The sequence below is a fragment of the Artemia franciscana genome, chromosome 15 (assembly GCF_032884065.1).
Source record: "Artemia franciscana chromosome 15, ASM3288406v1, whole genome shotgun sequence".
Lineage (NCBI taxonomy): Eukaryota > Metazoa > Arthropoda > Branchiopoda > Anostraca > Artemiidae > Artemia > Artemia franciscana.
The window spans coordinates 36,757,519-36,783,214 of record NC_088877.1 but is presented as its reverse complement, the minus strand read 5'-3'; the positions used below and the strand labels follow the sequence as shown (position 1 = coordinate 36,783,214).

At 35.2% G+C, this 25,696-nt stretch overlaps 1 protein-coding gene across 1 annotated transcript in view; it reads left to right on the top strand.

Annotated features, from left to right (window-relative positions):
* The window catches only part of LOC136036421 (uncharacterized), a gene marked incomplete at its 5' end in the record, with an annotated part of 58,379 nt that overhangs the window by 12,435 nt on the left and 20,248 nt on the right, over window positions 1–25,696 (top strand). The window contains 2 exon segments of the mRNA XM_065718652.1: window positions 3,834–3,992; window positions 13,806–14,149. Coding sequence (XP_065574724.1) covers window positions 3,834–3,992; window positions 13,806–14,149 — 503 coding nt within the window.

Genomic DNA, 25,696 nt, shown 5'->3' with positions numbered 1-25,696 from the left:
GGCACACGTAAAAACATTAAAATTAACTACAAATATGCGTGTCCGATTGCAAAACGATGACTCTGGTCAAACATTTTCAGATCAATTGCTGGCAATGGGAAACGGAAAGCTCCCAGTAGACTCAATTTCAGGACGTATACAACTACCTGCTGATTTCTGTAATTTAGTGACGTCCAAAAATGAATTGATTGAAAAAGTATTTCCGAATATTCTAAAAAATTATAAAAATAATAAATGGCTAAGTGAAAGAGCGATTCTCGCACCCAAAAATATAGACGTCCACGAAATCAACAATATTGTTTTGACCAAGATTCGAGACCAGGCAGTCCTTTACAAGTCAGTCGACACAGTTTTGGAACCAAATGAAGCGGTTAATTATCCATCTGAATTTTTAAATTCCATAGATCTTTCAGGGTTTCCACCACACGTGCTACAACTAAAAATAGGCGTACCAATAATACTTTTAAGAAATATAAACCCACCAAAGCTTTGCAATGGCACTCGACTTGCCGTAAAAAAAACAATGGAAAACCTAATAGAGGCCACAATCTTGACAGGGCCTTTTGAGGGTGAGGCTGTTCTTATTCCTCGCATTTCCATGATTCCAACGGATCTGCCTTTTCAATTTAAAAGATTGCAATTCCCAATTCGATTAGCATTTGCAATCACCATTAACAAAGCTCAAGGTCAATCATTGGAAAAATGTGGTATAGATCTTAATACTGATTGTTTTTCCCATGGACAATTGTACGTTGCATGTTCGAGGGTCGGTAAACCTGACAATCTATTTATATGCAGCGACAATTGGACAGCGAAGAATGTTGTATATTCGCAAGTTTTACGCAGTTAATTTGTATTTTGGAACCAAATGAAGCGGTTAATTATCCATCTGAATTTTTAAATTCCATAGATCCTTCAGGGTTTCCACCACACGTGCTACAACTAAAAATAGGCGTACCAATAATACTTTTAAGAAATATCAACCCACCAAAGCTTTGCAATGGCACGCGACTTGCCGTAAAAAAACAATGGAAAACCTAATAGAGGCCACAATCTTGACAGGGCCTTATGAGGGTGAGGCTGTTCTTATTCCTCGCATTCCCATGATTCCAACGGATCTGTTTTTTCAATTTAAAAGATTGCAATTCCCAATTCGATTAGCATTTGCAACCACCATCAACAAAGCTCAAGGGCAATCACTAGAAAAATGCGGTATAGATCTTAATACAGATAGCTTTACCAATGTACAATTGTATGTTGCATCTTTGAGGGTCGGTAAACCTGACAATCTATTTATACGCACAGACAATGGGACAGCGAAGACTGTTGTATATTCACAAGTTTTACGTAGTTAATTTGTATTGTATCTATCTATCTATCTATCTATCTATATAAAAACGAGTTGTGTGTATGCATGTTTGTTTGTTTGTAAAAAGAGCGTTTGCATATGACGTCATTATTAGTACATACGGCTTTGTATATGGACAGACAATGGGAAAGCCAAGAATGTTGTATATTCGCAATTTTTACGTAGTTTGAAACACATATATAAATCTATCTATATTCACAGGTGGGACACAGGGACACAACTACAATGGCGCGTAACTAATATGGCGCGTAACGACTTACGCGCGCGGGGGGGCTTGGGGGGGCGCGTATAAATAGATTGGCGCGAAGCGCCACCCCAACTGCTAGTATATATATATATATATATATATATATATATATATATATATATATATATATATATATATATATATATATATATATACATATATATATATATATATACATATATATATATATATATATATATATATATATATATACATATATATATATATATATATATATATATATATATATATATATATATATATATATATATATATATATACACATATATATATATATATATATATATATATATATATATATATATATATATATATATATATATATATATATATATATATATATACTAGCTGTTGGGGTGGCGCTTCGCGCCACCCCAACACCTAGTTGGTGGGGGCGCTTCGCGCCCCCCCCCAAGCCCCCCCGCGCGCGTAAGTCGTTACGCGCCATAATAGTTACGCGCCATTGTAGTTGTGTCCCTATGTCCCACCTGTGAATATAGATAGATATATATATATGGTTTTAACTACGTAAAACTTGCGAATATACAACATTCTTTGCTGTCCCATTGTCTTTGCATATAAATAGATTGTCAGGTTTACCGACTCTTGAACATGCAACATATAATGGTCCATGGGAAAACAATCTGTATTCAGATCTATACCTCATGATTCTAATGATTGCCCTTGAGCTTTGTTGATGGTGATTGCTAATCGACCATTCCCTGTCCCGGTGTCCCGGTCGTCATTTACCTCCCCCTGTTTCCCCCGGTGTCCCCGTTGTAGTTGTGTCCCTGTGTCCCGGTCGTCATTTATATTCCCTGTGTCCCGGGTCCCGGTCGTCATTTGTATCCCGGTGTCCCGGTCTGTATATACATTCGTTTTTTAGTTTTGTTTTTCTCCTTTATTTTTTTCCTTTTTTTTTCTTTTTTAGCTTATTTAGATTTTTAGATTTTTTAGTTTTTTTATTAGTTTTTAGTTTTTTTTTCTTTTTAGTTTTTTTGTCCCGGTCGTCATTTATATCCCCCTGTTTCCCCCGGTGTCCCCGTTGTAGTTGTGTCCCTGTGTCCCGGTCGTCATTTATATTCCCTGTGTCCCGGTCGTCATTTGTATCCCGGTGTACCGGTCTGTATATACATTCGTTTTTTAGTTTTGTTTTTCTCCTTTATTTTTTTCCTTTTTTTTTCTTTTTTAGTTTATTTAGATTTTTAGATTTTTTAGTTTTGTCCTGGTCGTCATTTATACTCCCTGTGTCCCGGTGCTTTGTTGATTGCTAATCGAACATTCCTTTTGTCCTGGTCGCTTTCTCTTTGAGTGTCGTCATTTATTTTTTTCTTTTTTAGTTCTTTTAGTTTTTACCTTTTTTAGTTTTTTTTTAGTTTTTAGTTTTTTTAGTTTTTTACCTTTTTTTAGTTTTTTTAGTTTTTTTAGTTTTTTAGCTTTTTTATTTTTTTTATTAGTTTTTAGTTTTTTTGTAGTTTTTGCCTTTTTTTTATTTTTTTTAGTTTTTTAGCTTTTTTATTAGTTTTTAGTTTTTTTTGTAGTTTTTGCCTTTTTTTAGTTTTTTTAGTTTTTTAGCTTTTTTATTTTTTTTATTAGTTTTTAGTTTTTTTTGTAGTTTTTGCCTTTTTTTTCTCTTTGAGTGTCGTCATTTATTAGTTTTTTCCTTTTTTTTTTAGTTTTTTATTGGTTTTTACCTTTATTTTAGCTTATTTTTCAGTTTTTTCCTTTTTTTTAGTTTTTTTTTATTTTTTATTTTTTTTAGTTTTTTACCTTTTTTTAGTTTTTTTAGTTTTTTAGCTTTTTTACTTTTTTTATTAGTTTTTAGTTTTTTTTTGTAGTTTTCGCCTTTTTAGTTTTTTATTGGTTTTTACCTTTATAGTTTTTTTAGTTTTTTAGCTTTTTTATTTTTTTTATTAGTTTTTAGTTTTTTTTGTAGTTTTTGCCTTTTTTAGTTTTTTCAGTTTTGACGTCACCTGATCCAGTTTTTTCAGGTGACGTCACCTGACACATCCATCCACACATCCACAGACAGACAGACAACTTATTTTTATATATATAGATATATACACCCCCACAATTCAAGAACGAGAATATTTGAGCTAAAAGCTGTAATAGCTGTATTTGTTCATTTTCTAATCAGTAAATCTTTTAATTTAGTTGTTTTAACCTATAAACTATTTTGCAAACTATTTTTAGTATTTGTGGAACGATGGTGTCGACTGCGTGGAAATCTACTTTTCTACTTAAAAAGTCACGAGCCCTTCTCTGAGGCATATGGAGTTATAGTTTTAGATATCGCTGAAATCAGATTAGAAGCAGACTCTCCGTCTACTGGACCCTTCTATTTCAGCATAAGTAAGTTAACACCCTTTTAGAAAATACTCAGCAGCCCACACGATTTTTACTAAGAACATGATTTAATTAGGATCAACTATACTATCTAACCGTTCATGGTAGTGAACGGTTAGTTATCATAGTTGATGACTTCAGTTTTTACGAGTAGTCTGGCATACTGTTTCCTAACATCATACTTTGTTTGTTTCACAAAGTGGACGAGGGTTCTTGTATATATATCCTCTGCTTATATAATACTCTTCTAATATATTTCTCTAACGCTCAGTCCTAAAGAAATATATACCAAAATAAGATAAGATATAATTTAAGAAACGAATTTGGGTGTTAGCCTGTGTTTGCCCATTAGGGGAGGGGGGTAAAGTATAGTGGGTCTGAATGCCTAATGTGTAGTAAGGATTGATTTCTAACTTCACACTCTCCAAATGCTTTACCCCCACCTCCCCGTAATGAGCAAATATATACCCAGAATTACATATTTTTCGTCTATTATGTCACTTCTCTTTGTCTTGTCTCACGCTAAGCTGAAAGAAGCTAAGTAAAAGAACGCTTCTGTAATGCGTCAATGAATGAACAACTTTAGCGATAGAGGCCATCATTACTGATAAGATTCACAATTTGTTCCTTAACAGATATGAGAACAAAATTCTATAAAAATATATTAAACGTTGAACAATATGTAATATCTTAAACAATAATAACAGACCAATATACATATGAAAATAACTGCCAATCGAAAACGTTACAACTTAACGGTTTATTGTAGTAAAAGAGTTCTTGTCAATTCTTACCAGAAACATACAAAAATGAATGTCGAAGAAAACTTGATTTTAATATGGAAAAAAATAATATTAATTACAAAATTTAATAAAAAATAAAATAATAAAAAAATTAATTTCATTTCATATTAAGCAAAAATATTGACTTCAGTGATACCTTTCTTATGTGTTTTGTTTTGTCCATTGGTTACGGAACGAATGTTCATGAAAAATTGGGAAAGGTTCGTTCAGTCTCTAACTCTTGGCTCTAGTGTCTTTTTAAGGGTTTAAAAGAGATCATAGGACTAGATGGTTTTAAAATACTCTTGTACCTTCAGTGCCGTTAAAAGCCCACATGGCGCTCCTATTTCGGAATTGATATATTACTGAAAGTATAATTTCTTTTTGACATCAATTTATAATAGAAGTGATTTGAAAATATTATAACTGTAAAATTGTTAAATGAGACAGTAAAAATTGAATATATACATGTACAAGTACCAATCCATAAGTCGTGGCTATACATTTGAAATTTATTATCAATTAAAAATAAAGAGAAAAAACTAGATTAAAGAGTTAACACACGCTAGAAAATTACATAAAAGCTAAATCCCCTTGTAGACATTTTTTTTCAATTTTCTTCATCTCTCTAAAACTTGTAATTGTCCAATGAAAGTATCGATATTTTTTTTTAAAATATATTAATTATCGTTTTTATCAAACATAATATTTTGGAACCGAAGGTAAAAAAATGTTCGCAACTACTAGATCAAGAATGTATACTTTAGGAAGGGCTATATTCTTGTAGCTTATGCTCTTTTCTTTTGTGTATGTGTGTTTTGCTAACAAACAATTTTTCTTAGAGCAAAGCATTCTATGCACACCACTTCGCATGTTTTTTTGTATTTAGTAAAGGTTCTATAATTAGTTAAAATTAGAAAACTGTTCTTATATTTTATATTCGTATTTCTTTTGTTCAATTTTTGCTATTTTCAAGAAATAAATGGTTGAGATACTCAAATGTTCTTTTTGCTATTTTTCTTCTTCTGCTATTTTAGCTCACTTTCATTGAACTAATTTACATTAAAGATATGTTAATTGGAAATGGTATACCGAAAGAATGATCTGTAAAACTATTAGAAGAACAACGGAAGACTTACTAAACCTACAATTATAGAGGAAGAGAAAATAGACCAAGAAACAAATCCACATTTCTTCCATTTTTCTTTTTTTGCTTTAACTTTTTGACTTTTGTTTACATAACAAACAAAAACGTAAACTATTATAGATGTAAATTACTAAGCTAGGGAAAAATAAATTTTTTGCTAAAGTGTAATGATTAAATAAATAAACATTCCTAAAAACTTACATTCTTTCTGAACAACCTCTTTCAAACACCCCCACGATAACAACTACCATCCAAATACAACTCCATCCACCCCAAGCCCTTCAACCCGCTCCTTTTTCCATCCCTATATACTCTTAATCTTTTTTTTTAACTGTAGGTGCTCAGCTGCCCTAACAGGATGCGAATTCCATTCAGAAGGGCCAAGATACTTCAAAGTAAAACTAGATCTTACGCTAGTTTCAATATCCACAACCAAGTTATCACATCTATTCTGATCATGCTCATGAACACAACTTCTGAAACGGCAAAAGTTTCAGAGGAAATATAAAAGTTTCCGGGACTAGATTAAGCACATAATTAAACACAAATATCGCCGCTTGATAGTCCTTTATCTGTCCAACATTGAGTAGTATCGCCGCTTGACAGTCCCTTATCTGTCCAACATTGAGTAGCCTTAGGGACTGAAAGTATGCACTGGGGTCCTTAACATTTTCTACGTACTTCCCAATTATTATTGCTGCTCCAGACTAAACATCTGTAAGATATATACGGGTAGATTATTGCCAAATATATTGTGCGAAGAATATGTTCCGGCAGAATATGCTTCAGTCTTCTCAAAATGCTAACTCTACGTGCAATTTTAACGGAAATAATGTCGCTATGATACTTCCACAAAAAGTTGGAACCAATATCCAAACAAAGGTACTGTAGTGATTTAACTTGTACAGCAGGATTTTCAAACTGTAGGGCTTTACTACTTACATCAATAGAATCACTCACTCTACAGAATCTCAGTACAATCTTCTTTACATTCACGCACAGTAAACTTAAATCCGTAAACGCCTTCAATGTTTTGAGATCATTATTAGCTTTTGTTATTAAATCATCGACTGATTTTGCAAATACTGTTAGCGCAGTGTCATCCGCAAAAGAAGTAATGTATACATTCTGCAGTTAAAAGCACATCATGTCTCTGTAAACTAGATAAAGTAAAGAGGCCAGCACAGAGCCGTGAGGTACACCACACTTCACAGGAAAAGACAATGGGACGAAATCATTTAAAACAACTTCGAGGGATCTACTGTAAAGATAGCTCTAAAAACATCTTTGACAAACTCCATTTATTCCAAGATTTCTCATTCGATGAAGCAATACTTGGTATTCGACCGTGTCAAACGCTTTTCTAATGTCAATGAAAATAGACATAGGTACGTTACCTGAGTTTAATGCACAAATAAAGCCTTGAACCAGGTACTGTAAGGTGTGCATCGTCGAATGACCCTTACGAAACCAAAACTGTGTCCGACTCAAAAGCCTATTCATCTGAAGGAAATTTTAGAGCCTTTTATTTAGCCCTTTTTCCAGTCTATTTGAAAAGATAGCTAGAATTGATGTGAGTCTCCAGTTTCTATATCTAACTTACCACCATCTTTGTGAAATAGAATGAACCTCGCCACCTTAAACTGCTCCGGAAAGCTTCCCTTTTCTAGGGAAAAATTGATGGTAAAAGCAAGACAGGGAAGAATGTATCCTTAAATCACTTTAAGAGCTCGAATGGACAAACCATTAACACCGACCAAATTATAATTAAGTTACTGCACTACTTTAAGCACTTCTTCGCTCGTGCACGGCTGAAATTCCATATTTAATGTTTCACCACGGACGTCATTAATAGCATTGCAGGTCATTTCACTATATTTATTGCTAACACTAGATTGCACCTTGGAGCGAATATTCGGGAAAAATTTAGTTAACTTCTTAGTTTCAGTTGAATCACCGCAGAAATTCAAGAAAGAATATCAAAGCACTACATTCCTGGAAAATTGTACTATAAAAAAGTACTTAATTCTTCTCCATAGAGTTGCCTACCCAGTGTATTGTGAACTATTTAACAAAAAACCATAGTTAAAACGACTCAGTTAGTAACGCAAAAAACTTTCCAAGAGTGAACAATTTAAAAAAAAAATTAAACAACATTATGAAAAATTGTTCAAAATTACAAATCAGGCCGTTCGTGGTAGTGAATGGTAAGTAAAGAGCATTCCTTGTAGGAAATATCCAGAACCCTAAAAACTTGAAGGTTGAAAACAATATATGTATAAAAGATGTGTCTATCGGCTTTTCATATTGATTCTAAATATGTCTAATTTTTCATTCTGCTGTGACTTTTATAAATCTATTACTATACTTATTATTATTATACTTATTAGTATAATATTATTAGTATAATTATTATTATACTATTATATTATTACTATAGGGAAATTTACATGGAAACAGAACCAGAAAGGACTGTGAGCTTAAAGACCACGAATATGCAAATTTTAAGAAGTCATTAAATATAAACAGGGGTGTTTACCTCCCTCTCTATCCTCCTCTCCCTCTGTGCTAAAGATTGACTTGTGCTTTCTTGAAAGCATCTTATAATAAAGCAAGTATAGCCGTTCTTAGTATTTGGAGGTATTTGACTTACTGAAAACAATCCAACTGAAAATATTATTTTCGGAGGAAAAACAGCTAAATAAGTCCTGATGAAAAAGATTATTTTTTTGACCTTGCACTTGTGTTTAAAGGATTCATTCTAAGCATTAGGATGGGCAAACATGTCAGACTTCCGGTGTTCACTTTAATTTCCAAACTCTTTTAGGTCGTACGTCCCTAAACTTTTGTGTTCGTCTGTCCAGGACTGTCGGTAATGCACACAGAGCTACTCCCCCGCTCATAGTCCTAAATTTTGCCTTTCTTAAAATAATATTTTGACAATGTATGTATTTAAAACGTATAACAAGACCTCATTTAGGTATTTTCTTTTTGTTCACAACAAAATAGAATCATTCTAAGTATGGGCGTGGCTGCTGTTACTCTCAGCCCCTCGCTCTTTCAGGTAAGGATGCACTAATTGTCTTGGGAGATGGGGGAGGGACTCTAAACGACAAATATTAAGCTTTGGATCGTAATTTGCCATTTTGTTAATAGAAGGTAGGGGGTCTTTGTATACATTTTCTTCTTTGGAATTCCTGCAGGTTAGCGCAACAATATGGTTTTTTATTTTGCTCTCAGAATTTTTCTGCTTAAAGAGGGGAGCTATCCCTCCCTTTATCCTCTATGTTTCTTGTGTATATCCCTCCCCTCATGTCAATTATTTAAAAGTATTTTTTTTTTGCAAAAAACTTACTTACTTACTATTCTAAATATATTTCTCTAAAGAAAGGGGGGTTTTATCACAAGCTCCTCCTCCTCCATATTGGTATTAAGGAAGTTTCACAGAAATATGTCGACTTTAAACCTAAAAATTTGCGGCACTTTTAATGCCCTCCCCCCGCATGATATCCTGGTAAGTTCCTCCCCAATATTGTTGACCCGCACTGATACATTCCCGTGTATAAATTAATAAGCCTCAATTGAATCCATTCGAGTAAATGAAGCGTAGGAATAATTACTTATGTTTGCATTTTATATTAATGCATTTTATATTAGCTGCGTACAGGTTAAGGCTTGAGTGTGTCGCCATATTGCAGCATTATCTCTGAAACTCGGATGCTGTTTAAAAAGCTTTTCGATAGTTTGAAACTGCTCAGTTATATAAAACAATCTGTTCAATATCTTTGCTGTAACTAATTGTTCGTTGCTGATCTCAGAGATAAGATCGTCTTGGATTTTATTTCCTATTTAAAAATGTCATTTATTTAATTTATTTATAAGATTTAATTTATGAGTTGTCTTCAATCAATTTTTTGAGAATGTCTATCACAAGCCGAAATGGGCTGAATTCGCATTTTCGAGCTGAATAAAAAAAAAAAAAAAAAAAAAAAAAAAAAACAAGCAAAGAATCGAATTTAATGTAGCAATATATATATATATATATATATATATATATATATATATATATATATATATATATATATATATATATATATATATATGTATATATATATATATATATATGTATATATATATATATATATATATATATATATATATATATATATATATATATATATATATATATATATATATATATATATATATATATATATGTATATATATATATATATATATATAATATATATATATATATATATATATATATATATATATATATGATATATATATATATATATATATGATATATATATATAAATATAATATATATATATATATATATATATATATATATATATATATATATATATATATATATATATATAAAATATATATATATATATATATATATATATATATATATATATATATATATATATATATATAATATATATATATATATATATATATATATATATATATATATATATATATATATATATATATATATATATGATATATATATATAAATATAATATATATATATATATATATATATATAAATATATATATATATATATATATATATATATATATATATATATATATATATATATATATATATATATATTATATATATATATTGAAAATGTTAAAGAGGCTGTAAAAATTTCAAAAAAACATATTAAAACTTGGAGGATTAAAAGAAATAAAACCAATGAAGCCACAAGTGAAAATTGAGTCTAGTGACAAAACATTTCGCAATTGAATAGAAAAAATAAGTTGATACTATAAAAACAAAGCTCAAAAGCGGTGAAACAACATTAAATAATTGACTCGCGGAGAGGTATCCAATGATCCTTGAATCACAGAGCCACTCTAGTCTTCAATATGACTATTTTTCGCTACGAATTCATACATAGAAAATATACATCGAGATTTCAAGAGCATATTGGCATATCAAACAGTTCGCGGTAACGAACTGTAGTAAGGAGCGACCCGGCTCAATAGTAAACGAAACTCTAAAAAACTCTAAATTTTGATGCTAAAAGATACATAAAAAGAATTGAATTTTCATGCTGATTCTAAATATATAAGTTTCATCAAATTTAATCTTTGTCATCAAAAGTTACGAGTCTGCGAAAATTTGCCTTATTTTGGAAAATAGGGGGAAATACCCCCTAAAAGTTAAAGAATCTTAACGAAAATCACACCATCGTTTTCAGTGTATCAGAGAACCCAACTGCGAAAATTTCAAGCTCCTATCTACAAAAATGTGGAATTTCGTATTTTTTGCCAGAAGACATCACGGGTGCGTGTTTTTTTTTCCAGGGGTCATCGTATCGACCAAGTGGTCCTAGAATCTCGAAATAGGGCTCATTCTAACGGAACTGCAAAGTTCTAGTGCCCTTTGTAAGTGACCAAAAAAACTGGAGGGCACCTAGGCCCCCTCCCACGCTCATTTTTTTCTCAAAGTCAACGGATCAAATTTTAAAATAGCCATTTTGTTCCGCATAGTCGAAAACCATAATAATTATGTCTTTGGAATGACTCACTCCCCCACAGTCCCTGGGGGAGGGGCTGCAAGTTACAAACTTTGTCCAGTGTTTACATACAGTAATGGCTATTGGGAAGTGTACAGATGTTTTCAGGGGGATTTTTTTTGGTTTGGGGGTGGGGTTGAGGGGAGGGGGCTATGTGGGAGGATCTTCCCTTGGAGAAATATGTCATGGGGGGAAGAGAAATTCAATGAAAAGGGCGCGGGATTTTCTAGCATTACTATAAAAAAAAAACAATGAAAAAATACACATGAAAAAGTTTTTTCAACTGAAAGTAAGGAGTAGCATTAAAACTTAGAACTAACAGAGATTATTACGCATATGAGGTGTTCTAAAAATACTTTAGCATAAAGAGCGAGGTATTTAGAAGGAGATAAATACCTTGCTCTTTATGCTAAAGTATTTCTAGTAATTTCAACTATTTATTCTACGGCCTTTCTGATTCAGGGGTCATTCTTAAAGAATTGGGACAAAACTTAAGATTTAGTGTAAACAGCGAGGTAATAACGAGGGGACAAACCCACTCATATACATAATAAAAAATATAAGAACATAAAAGTTTGTTACGTAAGTCAATTCATAAGTTACGTATATTTTTTACTAATAAAAATGTTCGTTAAAAATTAAAAGTTCTAGTTGCCTTTTTAAGTAACCGAAAAATTGGAGGGCAACTAGGCCTCCTTCCCCACCCCTTATTTCTCAAAATCCTCTGATCAAAACTAAGAGAAAGCCATTTAGCCAAAAAAAAAATAAATTAATATGCAAATTTCATTTTAATAATTTATGTGCGGAGAGCCAAAATTAAAAATGCCTGAATTCAAAAACGTTCAGAAATTAAATAAAAAAAAAACTTGTTTTTTAAACTGAAAGTAAGGAGCGATATTAAAACTTAAAACGAACAGAAATTACTCCGTATATGAAATGGGTTGTCCCCTCCGCAATCCCTCGCTCTTTACGATAAAGTTTGACTCTTTGCCACAATTCTACTTTTTAAAACAATTAAAAAATTTAGCGTAAAGAGCGAGGGATTGCGGAGGGGACAACCCATTTCATATACGGAGTAATTTCTGTTCGATTTAAGTTTTAATATCGCTCCTTACTTTAAGTTAAAAAAAACTAGGTTTTTTATTTAATTACTTGCAAAATCGATGCTACATTAGTGCAATCGCAGTGCAAGACTTTGCACTGCGAGGGCTCGCAGTACAGAGTCTTTGCTTGCTTTGCATGAGAGGGCTCATGCGCCTCTCTTTTGACCAAGCCAGTCCCTTTGTCTCGCACCACTTGGGCCCTCCTGAAGGGTAAAGAGTGTTTCTCGGGCTCTAAGGAAGAAAAAAATTGTGTGTGTGTGTGGAGGGGGAGGGGTAGGTTACTTATTTATTTAACATATCACCTATATTTGGGACGAAAGCAAAGGTAACAAAGTTCTTATTAAGAAGGGTATCTGAGTTTTATACCTTTAATTTTTAGTTGATATTTTAATTTCCAGTAATTTGTTTGTCTTTTTCGCATTCTTTGTAATATTGAAAGGGAGATGCTTACAAGTTTTGTTTTCCTCTATTGAAATCATGGTTACTTCAAATATCAATCCAAGTTTGTATCCCTCCTTTCATATTTCCGAATAATCCAAATAGCAACTCTAATTCAATGTCTAGCTTATTTTGCACTGTTGCGGGGTACTGATTCACAAAAATAAGAGGGGTGAGGGAAGGAGTTTTACAGCTTGAAAAATAGAGATAGAAAAAAAGTGGGAGAGACCAATATATTTTCCCCTTTTTATGGCACTTGGTATTTAGGTGGACGGTTAATTCGGAAAAATTAGAAAAAATGAGGTATTTTTAACTTACGAAATTGTGATCGGATCTTAATGAAATTTGATATTTGAAGGATATCGTGTCTCAGAGCTCTTATTTTAAATCGCGACTGGATCCAGTGACATTGGGGGGAGTTTGATGGGGAAACCAGAAATCTTGGAAAACCCTTAGAGTGGAGAGATCGTAATGAAACTTCATGGTAAGAAGCTTTGGCTTTTCGGGACCTCGTCACTAGTGCCATATGAAGTCTTGGCTCTTGTTTTTCTTAGGAAAATACCAAAGAAAGGATTTTCATAATCAAAGGGAAAAGGGCAAAAGATCTACAAGAGCTATTGGCACCTCCCTCCCACAATTTGCGCCTCTGTGTTGTGATTCTTTCAAGTTGTGTGTTTATCACAATTTTTTTGACAATGGTGTGATTTTTGAAATTTAAGGTTTTCGTTCTTTTTAAACTCCGTGTTTTTCAAAAATTTATATCTGTACTGGACGTTGGTTCATGAAAACGAGAATTTTTTCAGCAATGGGACCAGATAAATCTGAGCTGATTTTGGGGGCTAGTACATCTCCCGAAAGAGATTCATGGATCCAGTCACTTCATATGGCCAGTTATAGCTACGTTCGAGCTCAGGCGGATTCCTTGAAGATTCGTCTAACAGAGCTGCAAGCAAAAATAAAAACCAAAGAAGATGAGGAGAATAGTGTGTGTATAGTTGGAGATAGACCTTCTATTGAAGTTGGCATTGGTTGTGACAATTTGAGGTGCGATGCCAATGGCTATCCACCTGATGCTAAGATCGTTGTTGGCTATCGTAGCAAATCATGTTTCTTCTGGAATAGTTTATGTGAAACGGAAACGGTTAAAGTAAGTTTTTCGTGATCTTGTTGGTTTTGTATTTTACTGTTTACTTTTAAACTCTTACTATTTCGCCTTAGCTCATTTTTACTTTTTATATTGTTTTATTTTCATTTTTAGTATTCTATTCCATTGATGGTTTTATTTTATTTAGTTGTATTTAATTTTTATATGAATTTATTTTATTTTATTACTATTCCCTTCAAAGTAATAACATATACCTACTACAATGAAGGGAGGTAAGAGAGAATTTCCTCTCCCCAAGGCTGGTCACAATAGTTCCCCTCCCTGTAAAATTCAAATGATTGTTGTCTATCGCACATTTTTCCTATTCTTACTGTTATGGTTTGTGTTCGTGTTGTTTGCGGTTTCAATTTTACTGTTTGATCTTTGCTATTCTTTTCTTATTCATTATATAAGAAGTCGGTAAGTTAAATATTTGTTACACTAAACGGTAAAAATTGCTGACTGTTGCCTTGAGTCCCAAAAATCAACAAAATATGACAAACATCTATGAAACAATAATGATTTTGTCTCTCGGAATTTGGGTTCTAACAGTGTGTCTAAGTTTTTACCAAAGGTTTTTGGAAGGATTTAACTGAAGCCGGAATAACTTATATGATTTTTTTTTTTTGATCATATATCTTTTGATCAAAATTTTTATTTTTATTAAATCAATAAGTGGCAAACTAAGTATTTGCCATATTGTTTCCTAAAGCTAACAAAATCAGAAACAAATTAAAACTTGAATCAGATCAAGTTAATTTAATTATAGGTTAAGTTTTTATGGCAAGTTTTTATGGCACTTGCCAGTCAGCCAAGTGCCATATAGCGATCGCAATTCCGGTTCGTCTGTCGGTCGGTCTCTTGGTCGTGGTTTTGCTAGTTCGGGCATTTCCAGATAAGCTAGGACGATAAAAGTTGGCTGTCGAGTCAGGGACTGGACCAGATTAAATTAAAAATTACCGCTTCTCCGATTTGACTATCTGGGGGGGGGAAGTAGAGGGACGTTTCATTCGGAAAAATTAGAAGAATTATTCAAAAATGGCTCATTGAAAGCCTGCATAGCGGATTGGATATGGTGTTGGTTTTCTACTCCGTTTATAAGTTTTTTTTTCTTGCTCTGCCATTTTTAACTATTTAGTTTAACTTCAAAACCATTCCTAAAATGTCTGGCCTTGACTAACACTTACCAAAAATATCCGACTGGATCACGTTTTATGGTGATTAAATCTGAAATTTGCTATAGTATGAGCGAACAAGCGTAGGAGGAGCTAAATCAAGCGATGGATTTAAAGTGATCACAAATTATAGAAAAAGCTATTCAGCTTAAGAGGCAGAAATTCCGCGCAGTGATGCTTATCATGGTAGTAGCCTCCAAAAAAACATCATCGCGATAACATTGCGACATGTTGGCTCTTCCGACCTCGTCACAAGTGCCACATGAGGTATTGGCTCTTGTTAGTAAGGGTTTTCTGGAGGGAATGGATTGAAGCTGGAACAATTTAACTATAATTTTTTATCATTTTTTTTAGGCTGTGAGCAGTTCACTGGCTGCTTTTCCTAATCCACTATTTGCCCTTTGCTGAATTTTGTTCTTAAATACTGAATCTAGAAAGTGGGAAGCTAAGGGCTTGTTATAATATATAGTAGTACACAAATTATTTCCAGTGGTTTGAGTTTGAAATAATAACGAGATGAATTACACAAGATTAATATTAGCTCAATGCATCTGGGGTTTTAATTAAAGGCCTAATTTATATTCAAGGTTTTGTGGAAATAATTATATTAAACAAATCAGCCAAAATAATTTCTTTTTTTTTTGTGTTTTTAGGGTTGTTTGTATTTTACCGTTTTTTTCTAGTTTCACTCTTGGGTTTTTAATTTTTTTACTTTTACTTTATTACTGTTAGGTTTTTTACTCTTTAACTATTTTTTCTGCTGGCAGTTATACCTAGTATAGGAAATTTTCTAGTACATATAATTGGTCCTTTTTTTGAGAGCGCATTCTTCCCTTTCTGTATGAAGTCTGCTCGTGTTGTTGGTCAACAAAGGAATGATGTAAAGGACCTCTCCAAGTCTAGGTCCATATTTGTTTTGTGTGTTTTCGGAAGGATTATGGAATGCTGTATGTCTATAAAAATAGAAAATTTTCTTGAAAAAAATGATTTCTTCAATAAATCTCAGTTTGAAATCCCTGAAAGGGAAATCTTGTTTGATTGGCGTCAAAGGGGTTTCAGGGTACTCACGAATTTGCCTATCAGAACCCTTACTGCAAACGGCGCTGCAGGGTGACCTTGAGGAGTGCCGCCCCTTGAAGAAATTACAACCCAGTAATAGATACACTATTTGCACTGGATTCTTATTGATGGATAATTCTTTTGGGTTTTGTTTGCTTTGATGGGCTGAAAAGCTCCTCCTAACTAAGTTATATTGTATGGGCTGCAGCCCCACAGTAGTATACTGCTTGTAGGCTTGAATATATAATGAGTCAGTGGTGATAGACTTGAGATTGCTTTTGCAGGATTTTGACTCTTGTTGACAGAAGAGCATCAGTAGAACCTAGTGATGAAGGAAGTAGACCCCCCCCCCCTACAGTGACTCAGATGAATTTTAATTGCAGCCACAGAAACACTTAAACAGGATCCCAGGTAGAAATAATGTACTTTTATTAGGGGGTTTCGAATGCCCAGACTGGTAGGAATAGGGATCTTAGGTAAATTGTGTGTAGGAAAACATAAAAGTAAAGGTTATAAACTGCTGCAATTTTGAAGGTATAACAATCTAGTTTTGGTCGAAATAAAATAATCTAGTTTGGCAATAAAATTTGAATTAAAATAATCTAGTTTGGCAATAAAATTTGAATTAAGGATGTATGAAGTGGTTGTCATAGATAGAATTGTGGAAGATCTAGAAGGTGTAGCCAGCCAGCCTGAAAGGATAGAAAAATGTTAAGGCACAGGTGCTGATAGTATGGCAAGTGAGTCTTATAAATATGGTGGTTTTGAAGTTAGAGAATTTCTGAAGACTATGAATATGATTTTTAAAAACGGGAAAGTGTCCAGTGATTTTACGAGCTTAGTATAAAAGTTAATTGCTTAGTATAATGATGCTTCTTAGACTTCAAGATGTTGTGGATAAAGTTTTAAGTGAACAATGTGGTTTATGGAAAAGAAGAGAATGCGTCGACCAAATTGAGAAAGGCCTGAGTCATCAGACCCCTTTAGTCCATAGCTTCATAGATTTTGAGTAAAGGTTTGATTCAGCCAATAGAAGAGTTTTATCAGAGGTCCTATCCTTGTATAGTATACCTGGGAAAAACATGAAAGTAATTAGTGCTATGTACGAGAATAGCATCGTTGCTGTTGGAAATGAGGTTAGTACCTAGTTTCCTATTGAATAAGGAGTTAAGCAGGGTTGCGTCCCGTCCTTTTTCCTATGGATCATTTGATGGACTTTATCCTAAGAAACACAGCAAAGGCTATTGGAGAGCGTGGAATCAAATGGCAAGGTAAAACTCTCCTAGACTTAGATTATCCTTATAATTCGAACATCCTAGATGAAAATATTTGGGAAGTTAGGGCACAAGAATATGCCTGCAAATTAAAGTTAAGAAAACTAAGTCGCAAAGACTGGGAATAAATGAAGGTGAAGCTATTAAAAGTAGAATATCCAAGACCTAGGTTTTTTTCACATATTATAAAAGGTTGGAACAATAGGAATATAAGTTTGAGAACAAAGATATAGGAAGCTGCAGCAATGACGTGGTTAAGTATGATTTTGAAACGTGGGTGTTCCGAAAGACTGAGGAGCATTTTTTAGATGCTTCCAGAGGAATTGACCACGGATTGTTTTGGGTACCTGTCTGACTGACTGGATTTTAAACAAAAGGCTTTATGAAGAATGTGGTTCCATCCCGTTTTCTAGGGCTCTACTGAGAGAAAATTTGAGATAGCTAGGACACGTTTTGCGGATGAAGGATGACAGATTTCTAAAGACCGTCCTTCTCGGCCAACCATATAGGCTAGACGGAAATCAGGCTGTCCCCCAATTGGTTGGGAGGATGTCAGAAGGGAGGATTTAAATGGAATTTAAACTTCTTGGGAGAGTTCTAAGAGGGAGGCTTTGAATAGATTGCGATGAAAGAGAGCGTGCTTAGCTTTGATTTCACTTGTTGAAATTTCTCGCTACCTATATACGCTAGTTGACTAATGGAAGTTGGAAGCAACATATAAGTAGCATAAGGTAGGAACCTAGAATAGAAGGAACATAGGTGTAATCCGCAGTATGAAACTCGTTCTGCCGCTTGAAGCTATGCGTTCTATTTATTTTGTTGTTCATTCCTACCTAAATTATTGTTCACTCATTTGTCGGGAAATTTTTCATTCTTATTAAAGTCCGCTTCAGATGAAAGTTCTTAGGCCGATACAGGACGCCTAGTTTACATACATATGGAATGTACGCGTTGTTTTAGTCTTTCATTTGTTTTCTCTCTACTGGCCGCAGTCTCGTTTGATGTTTTTTTTCATTGTGTTTTATCTCTCTTTGTTGTAAATTCCGCTTTCATAGACAACAAAATGAGGTACTTTGTATTTTGAAAATCTATCATCTCTCTCTTGTTCGTCGTTCTCGTGTATGTCTTCTTCGAAAAGTATTTATTGAAAATCCTCCTTGATGAACTAGCAGTTATCTTTAATTCGATTTTAATTAAAGATAAGCACAGTCTTCTGAAGCTGTCCGGATATTTCTTTTCTTTTGATTTGCTCCCAATTGCCGAGCCATCTTCTCACCTAACTCGTAATAGATGCAAATCACGCCGGTCCTGTTTTTAGTATTATTGGTTACCCACTTTCATTTTTTCCATCTGATAAACACATCCAAGTACGTTCTAGGCATCATTCCAGCAACGTCAATTCCCGAAAATATAGGGCGGGAGTGGATTTTTCAGAATATAGGGGAGGGGAAGGGGGGCAAATATGCCGTTTTTTCAGCATCCTGAATGCAAATTCAAAAAAAAACATTTTTTAAATAAAAATGCCCAGAAAATTTTTCTTCCAAAATTTAATGGTAGAGGGCAAGAAATCTAGGCTGAAGGTAAATCAGTGATTCATGAATCTTTTTAATCGACTCCTTTAAACCCTCATCATACTTAGGTAGCTTCAATAGCCCTTACTTAGGCAGCGCAATAGCGCTGCCTAAGTAAAGAATGATGTTGGCACAATGTATTATTTATTAATTTTATTTTATTTATGTTTTGGTTTGTTTTAGACCAGGGCACTTAGTATCGAATGTTGGAGAATTTAATTGAAACGGAAGGAAATTGAAAGGGTATACCTGGATATCACCAGTACTAAAGAAAAAAAAGGAAACTAGTGATTTATTTTATTAACAATGAAGACAACAAAGGTTTTTTCATACCTGGAAGTTAAGCAACGGATAAGGGACAAGATAGAAACGGGTTCAGAAACAGTACATGGCAGGCGGTGTCTGGATGGGGAGTGTCTTTTGGGGAAAATGTTGTCGGTACGAAGATTTATTATTGCATTTTGTTTTTGCAAAACGGAGGCACAACTTTCCTCTCCTGTGCTCAAAAGTATCCAGCTTGGTCTTTTTTAAAGGGAGCGAGTATGATACCTTAGCTTCTTTAAAAATTATTCTCTGGGCTCTTTTTTGAATGGAAACAACTTTTTTCTGATTCAACACGGGAGAAGCCAGAATGCCAAAATGGACATGTATATTAAAGATGATGGAGGATAAAGGAAGTATAGATCCGTAAAGATAGGAATGGGGGGGAGGTGTGTTAAATTTATTCAAGAGCTTTAGGAGAGACATACACGCATTAGCTTTATGGACTGTATCTTTAACGTGGATATCCCACTTTCAATTAGAGGAAATGTAACCCCAAATAATTGAAAGGAAGACACAGAAATATCCGGGGGGATATGGTTAAGGAAATGGGGTTAGGTCTTAAGGAAACTTTGGCATTATCATAGTCAATTTTAAAGTTGGAGATTCTTCACAGAAAACTTTCCAGTACAGCTTTTGGGCTCCTATCCCCTCACCACCGTCTTATCCGTTTTTTTCGTTGATTTTGTTTGTGTATTTGTTTTTCTCTGTGTTTTTTTTTTATATTTATTCTTACTTAACCATATTTACTTTATGTATCGCATGGATGAAAAAAAAATATTTAGAGGGTTTTACTCTCATGTCCAAGACCACAGCGTCATCTAGTATCATTGAGGATACTCATAGGGTTGCTTACTAAGTTTTGGTAGCAGGTTTCAACAACTGTTAGGTCATCCACAAATTGACATCTGTCGGGAAATTCTTTAGCGAGGTTATTTATCATAACAGATAAAAGGAATGGACCTAGGAGAGTACCTTGGGGTACTCCATTGTGGACAGGGAGGGGAATGGAATAATGATTCTGATATTTGACTACCTCTGATCTTTTTGATAAAAAGGAGACAACCGATTTAACCAGGGAAGGATCAATATTGAAATCGGTTCCAAGTTTCTCAACCAAAGTATTGTGGTTAACAAGGTCACATGGTTTTTGAAGGTCAATATAAATTAAATTTAGCCAGAAATTAGGTTTTTCGAGAATTTCTCCAATTGAGTCAATAAGAAAAACAAGGGAATGGGAAGTTGAAGTGGTTTTGATGTTTCCGAAATGTTTCAGGTCAGTAAAAGGTAGGATTTTCTCCTTTAGCCAATCTGCAAGGAATCCTTCATATAGTTTAGAGAATACAGGAGTGAGTGAAATAGAATGAACATCTTCAAAACTAGGTTTTCCGTATTTTTTTTTCAAGGGGGTTATGAAACCCTGTTTCCAAGTCTGCGGATATTGGCCAGACTCAGTAATCTCGTTGAAAATAACAGACAAGGGCCTTGAGAGAAAGCCACTGAAAGCACTAATAAGAGGAAACGGGATATCTAAAGGACAGACACTTGTTTTTTGTAGTTTCCCAATTTTTCTATCGATTTGAACCAAGTGACATATAGCGATCGCAGATTCTGTCTGTCTGTCTGTCACGGTTTTGCTACTTTAGGCACTTCCAGGTAAGCTAGGACGATGAAATTTGGCAGGCATATCAGGAACCAGACCAGATTAAATTAGAAATTGTTGTTTCCCGATTCGACCATCTGGGGGGACGGTTAATTTGGAAAAATTAGAAAAAATGAAGTATTTTTAACTTACGAACGGGTGATCGGGTCTGAATAAAATTTGATGTTTGGAAGGATATCGTGTCTCAGAGCTCTTATTTTAAATCCCGACCGGATCCGGTGACATTGGGGGGAGTTGGCGGGGGGGGGGGGGCTAAAATCTTTGAAAATGCTTTGAGTAGAGGGATCGGGATGAAACTTGGTGGAGAAAATAAGTAGAATTCTAGATACGTGATTTACATAACAGGAACGGATCTGCTCACTTTGGGGGAGTTGGGGGTTTTGTTAATTCTAAAAAATTAGAAAAAATGAGGTATTTTTAACTTACGATGGATTGGTTGGATCTGAATGAAATTCCGTATATAGAAGGACTTCGTAACTCAGATGTCTTATTTTAAATCCCGACCGGATCCAGTGTCATTGGGGGAGGGGGGAAATCTCGGAAAACGCTTAAAGCGGAGAGATCAGGATGAAACTTGGTGGGAAGAATAAGCACAAGTCCAAGATATGTGACGAAAATAACCGGAGTGGATCTGCTCTCTTTAGTCGAGTTGGGGGGGGGGAAGAAATTCGGAAAAATTTGAAAAAATTGGGTATTTTGTAACTTACGAACGGGTGATCAGATCATAATGAAATTTGATCTTTAGAAGGATTTTGTGCTTTAGAACTCTCATTTTAAATCCCAAACATATATGGTGACATTGGGGGGAGCTGAATTGGAGGGGGAAACCGGAAATCTTGGAAAACGCCTAGCGTGGAGAGATCGGGATGAAACTTGATGGAAAGAATAATCACAAGTTGTATATATGTGATTGACATAATCGGAACGTATCCGTTTTCTTTAGGGGAGCTTTAGGGGAGTTGTTAGTTTGGGGGGTTCCCAAAATTACCACGATGTTTTTGCCCACGCTCACAATGCCCACGCTCCCAATGCCCACGCTCACAATACCCACGCTCAGAATGCCCATGACTCAAAATGCCCACGGCTCAAAATGCTCACGATTGGATAAATTTTAGGTTTCAGTCCTTAATTGGAGATAAGACGAGGGGTTGCTTAATCTCCAAACCCATGTACACCGAGTGCTGGTGCCGGGATGCGCTAGGAGGGTGCCATTTCATCCTAGACAGGGTAAAAACTGACAAAAGTGGAAGGTGCCGGGAGACGCCAGGAGGGTGCCATTTCATCCTAGACAGGGTAAAAACTGACAAAAGTGGAAGGTGCCGGGAGGTGCGAGGAGGGTGCCATTTTATCCTAGACAGGGTAAAAACTGACAAAAGTGGAAGGTGCCGGATGGGTGACGGGAGGGTGCCGGGAATGAGTGTACACCGGGTGCTGGGAAGGAAGAACCCAGCATGCCGAGCCGGGGAGACCCTCCAACAGATTGACTCTAGTTCAGCATTGTGGAGTGACATAAGAGGTGTATTGTAAGTGGGAGATAGTAACGTCGGCAATCAAGGGGGGGGGGAATTAATGTCAGGTTTTTCTTCTCACTCAATTGGACTATCTGTCTTGGCTTTTTCTACAATTAGCCATGACTTGATGCCCACAACTATTCCATTTTAATTCAATTTTGAGTCATGGGCATTTCGAGTCGTGAGAATTTTGAGTCTTGGGTATTTTGAGCCGTGGGCATTTTGCAGTCGTCGGCATTTTTCGTGGGCATTTTGAGTGTGAGCCGTTAATTTGGAAAAACTAGAAAAATTGAGATATTTTAACTTAAGAACGGGTGACCGGATCTTAATAAAATATGATATTTAGAAGGAACTCATGTCTAAGAGCTCTTATTTCAAATCCCGACCAGATCTGTTGACATTTGAGGGAGTTGGAGGGGGAAACCGGAGATCTTGGAAAATGCTTATAAATGTCGTAGATACGTGATTGACCTAACCAGACTGGATCTGCTCTCTTTGGGGGAATTAGGGTTGGGGTTCAGTGTTTTGGTGAGTTTGGGTGCTTCTGGAAGTGCTAGGACGATGAAAATTGGTAGGCGTGTCAGGGAGCTGCACAAATTGACTTGATAAAGTCGTTTTCCCCGATTTGACCATCTGGGGATCTTAATGAATTTTGATATTTAGAAGGACCTTGTGACTCAGAGCTCTTATTTTAAATCCCAACCGGCATTAAGCTTCTGATTTTCCTTTTAAAGCAATATATTGATTCTTAGAATTTTGCCAGAGCTCATACCATATGAGCTCCTGGCTCTTCTGACCTCGTCACAAGTGCCATATGAGCTCTTAGCTCTTGTTTACCTCGGAGTACTAACTTTTTCGTTTGTTGGTAAACAATTCTTTTGGTAAACAATTGGTAAACAATTCTTGTAGAAGGATCGGGCGGATTTAATTATTTACTTTTTAATTACTTTTCTTAGTTCATTAACTTCGTTCAGTTTACCATTTCCGAAAAGATTCAATTTTTTTTCTAATTAGCGCTTTTATGGGTTGATTAATGCTTGGTTTGTCACTGGATCACTTCCTAAATCTTTTTTTCTGGGAAAGAAACTAGATATTTATGGTTTAGCTTTTTGTGAAAGTTAGTGATTTTTTCATCAAGATCATGCAAATTATAAATATCATACCAATACTCAGAGCTCAGCCACCTTCCTAAAAAAGAAGGCATTTTGAAGGGGAGGGGGGGGGAACGAGCCATAAGTTACTGAGAATGTATGCTTGAAATTAAAAGAGGGGACAGGAGAAGGGGAAAATGATAACTCCCATCCAATGGAGGCGAATATGTTGGGGGGGGGGCTGTAAAAATTATTCAGATTAGTTAGAATCACATCTAGAGAGGTGTTTTCCCTAGTTGTTGGTATTTAACTATTTGCTTAACTTTTAGAGAAGAGCAGCAAATCGAATTCATCTTAAGTTCATTGGCGTCACCAGCCTGAGCAAGAGCCAGGAGCTCAAATGGTACTTGTGACGAGAGATCGAATCCGGTCCGGCTATGTCAATCACGTACCTAGAACGTGTGCTTATTCTCGAACTCGCCAAAGCACAAGAAATCCCCCTAACTCCCCCAAAGAGATTGGATCCGGTCCGGTTATGTCAATCACGTATCTAGAACTTTTGCTTATTCTTTCCATCAAGTTTCATTCCGATCTCTCCACTCTAAGCGTTTTCTAAGATTTCCGATTTCCAAGATTTATGTTTCCCCCCTCCAGCCCCAGTGTCCCAGAATCCGATCTGTATTAGTAATGGACTAATCTGAGACATGGAATTCTTCTGTAAATCAAGTTTCATTTAGATCCGATCACCCTTTCACCCTTTCGTAAAATAAAGATTCGACCCCCGTCAAATGGTCGAATTGGGGGAACGAATGTTATCAGGTCATTTTGTGGAAGTCCCCTACACGCCTACCAATTTTCATCGTCTTAGCACGCCCAGAAGCACCAAACTCGCTAAAGCACTGGAAATCCCCCTCCCACCTCCAACTCCCCAAAGAGAGCGAATCCGGTCCGGTTATGTCAATCACGTACCTAGGACTTATGCTTATTCTTCCCAGCAAGTTTCATCCCGATCACTCAAACTTCAAGCGTTTTCCAAGATATCCGGTTTATCCCTCCAACTCCCCCAGTGTCACTGGATCTGGTCGGGGTTTAAAATAAGATGTTTGAGACACGAGGTTCTTCTAAATATAAAATTTTATTAAGAGCTGATCACCCGTTCTTAAGTTAAAAGTACCTCATTCTTCTGATTTTTCCGAATTAACCGTCCCTCCACGCCCTCTAGATGGTTGAATCAGCGAAATGACTATTCCTGATTTAATTTAGTCTGGTCTGGTCCCTGATAGGCCTGCCATCTTTCAGTGATCGCCATATCGATTACTTATCTAGTTTCGGATGTTCTTCATGTAATAATTGGGGTCATCCGGGATCCGAACCCGAGTTCTCTCGCATCCTAAGCAAAAGTCATACCACCAGACCAAAGACCCACACCTAAGAACAATAGCCATTTGTTCTGTTGCAAATAAAAATTGTTCTCGACTATCTCGTTCGCTCGCTCTCCCCCCCCCCAGATGGTCGAATCGGGGAAGTGACTATTCCTAATTTAATCTAGTCCGGTTCCTAATACGCCTGCCAACTTTCATCGTTCTAGCTTATCTGGAGGGCTCAAACTCGCAAAACCGGTACCGACGGACAGAAATTTAGATCGCTATATGGCACTTGGCCGACGGGCAAGTGTCATAAAAAGTCCGGTGTTTGGGTACTTTGGTTTTGGTGTTTGGTTTTTGGGAGATAAAAAAATTAGCGCTGATCTGAAACTTCTAGAGAAATCTGCATTTTACATCAATATTTTGGTTTGGCGAGTAATAGAAGACAGCTATTGCAGTGATATAGGGACGGGGGAGTACTTTAAGTCTAATACTCAGCCAAAGGGTTTCATTGCTCTCAT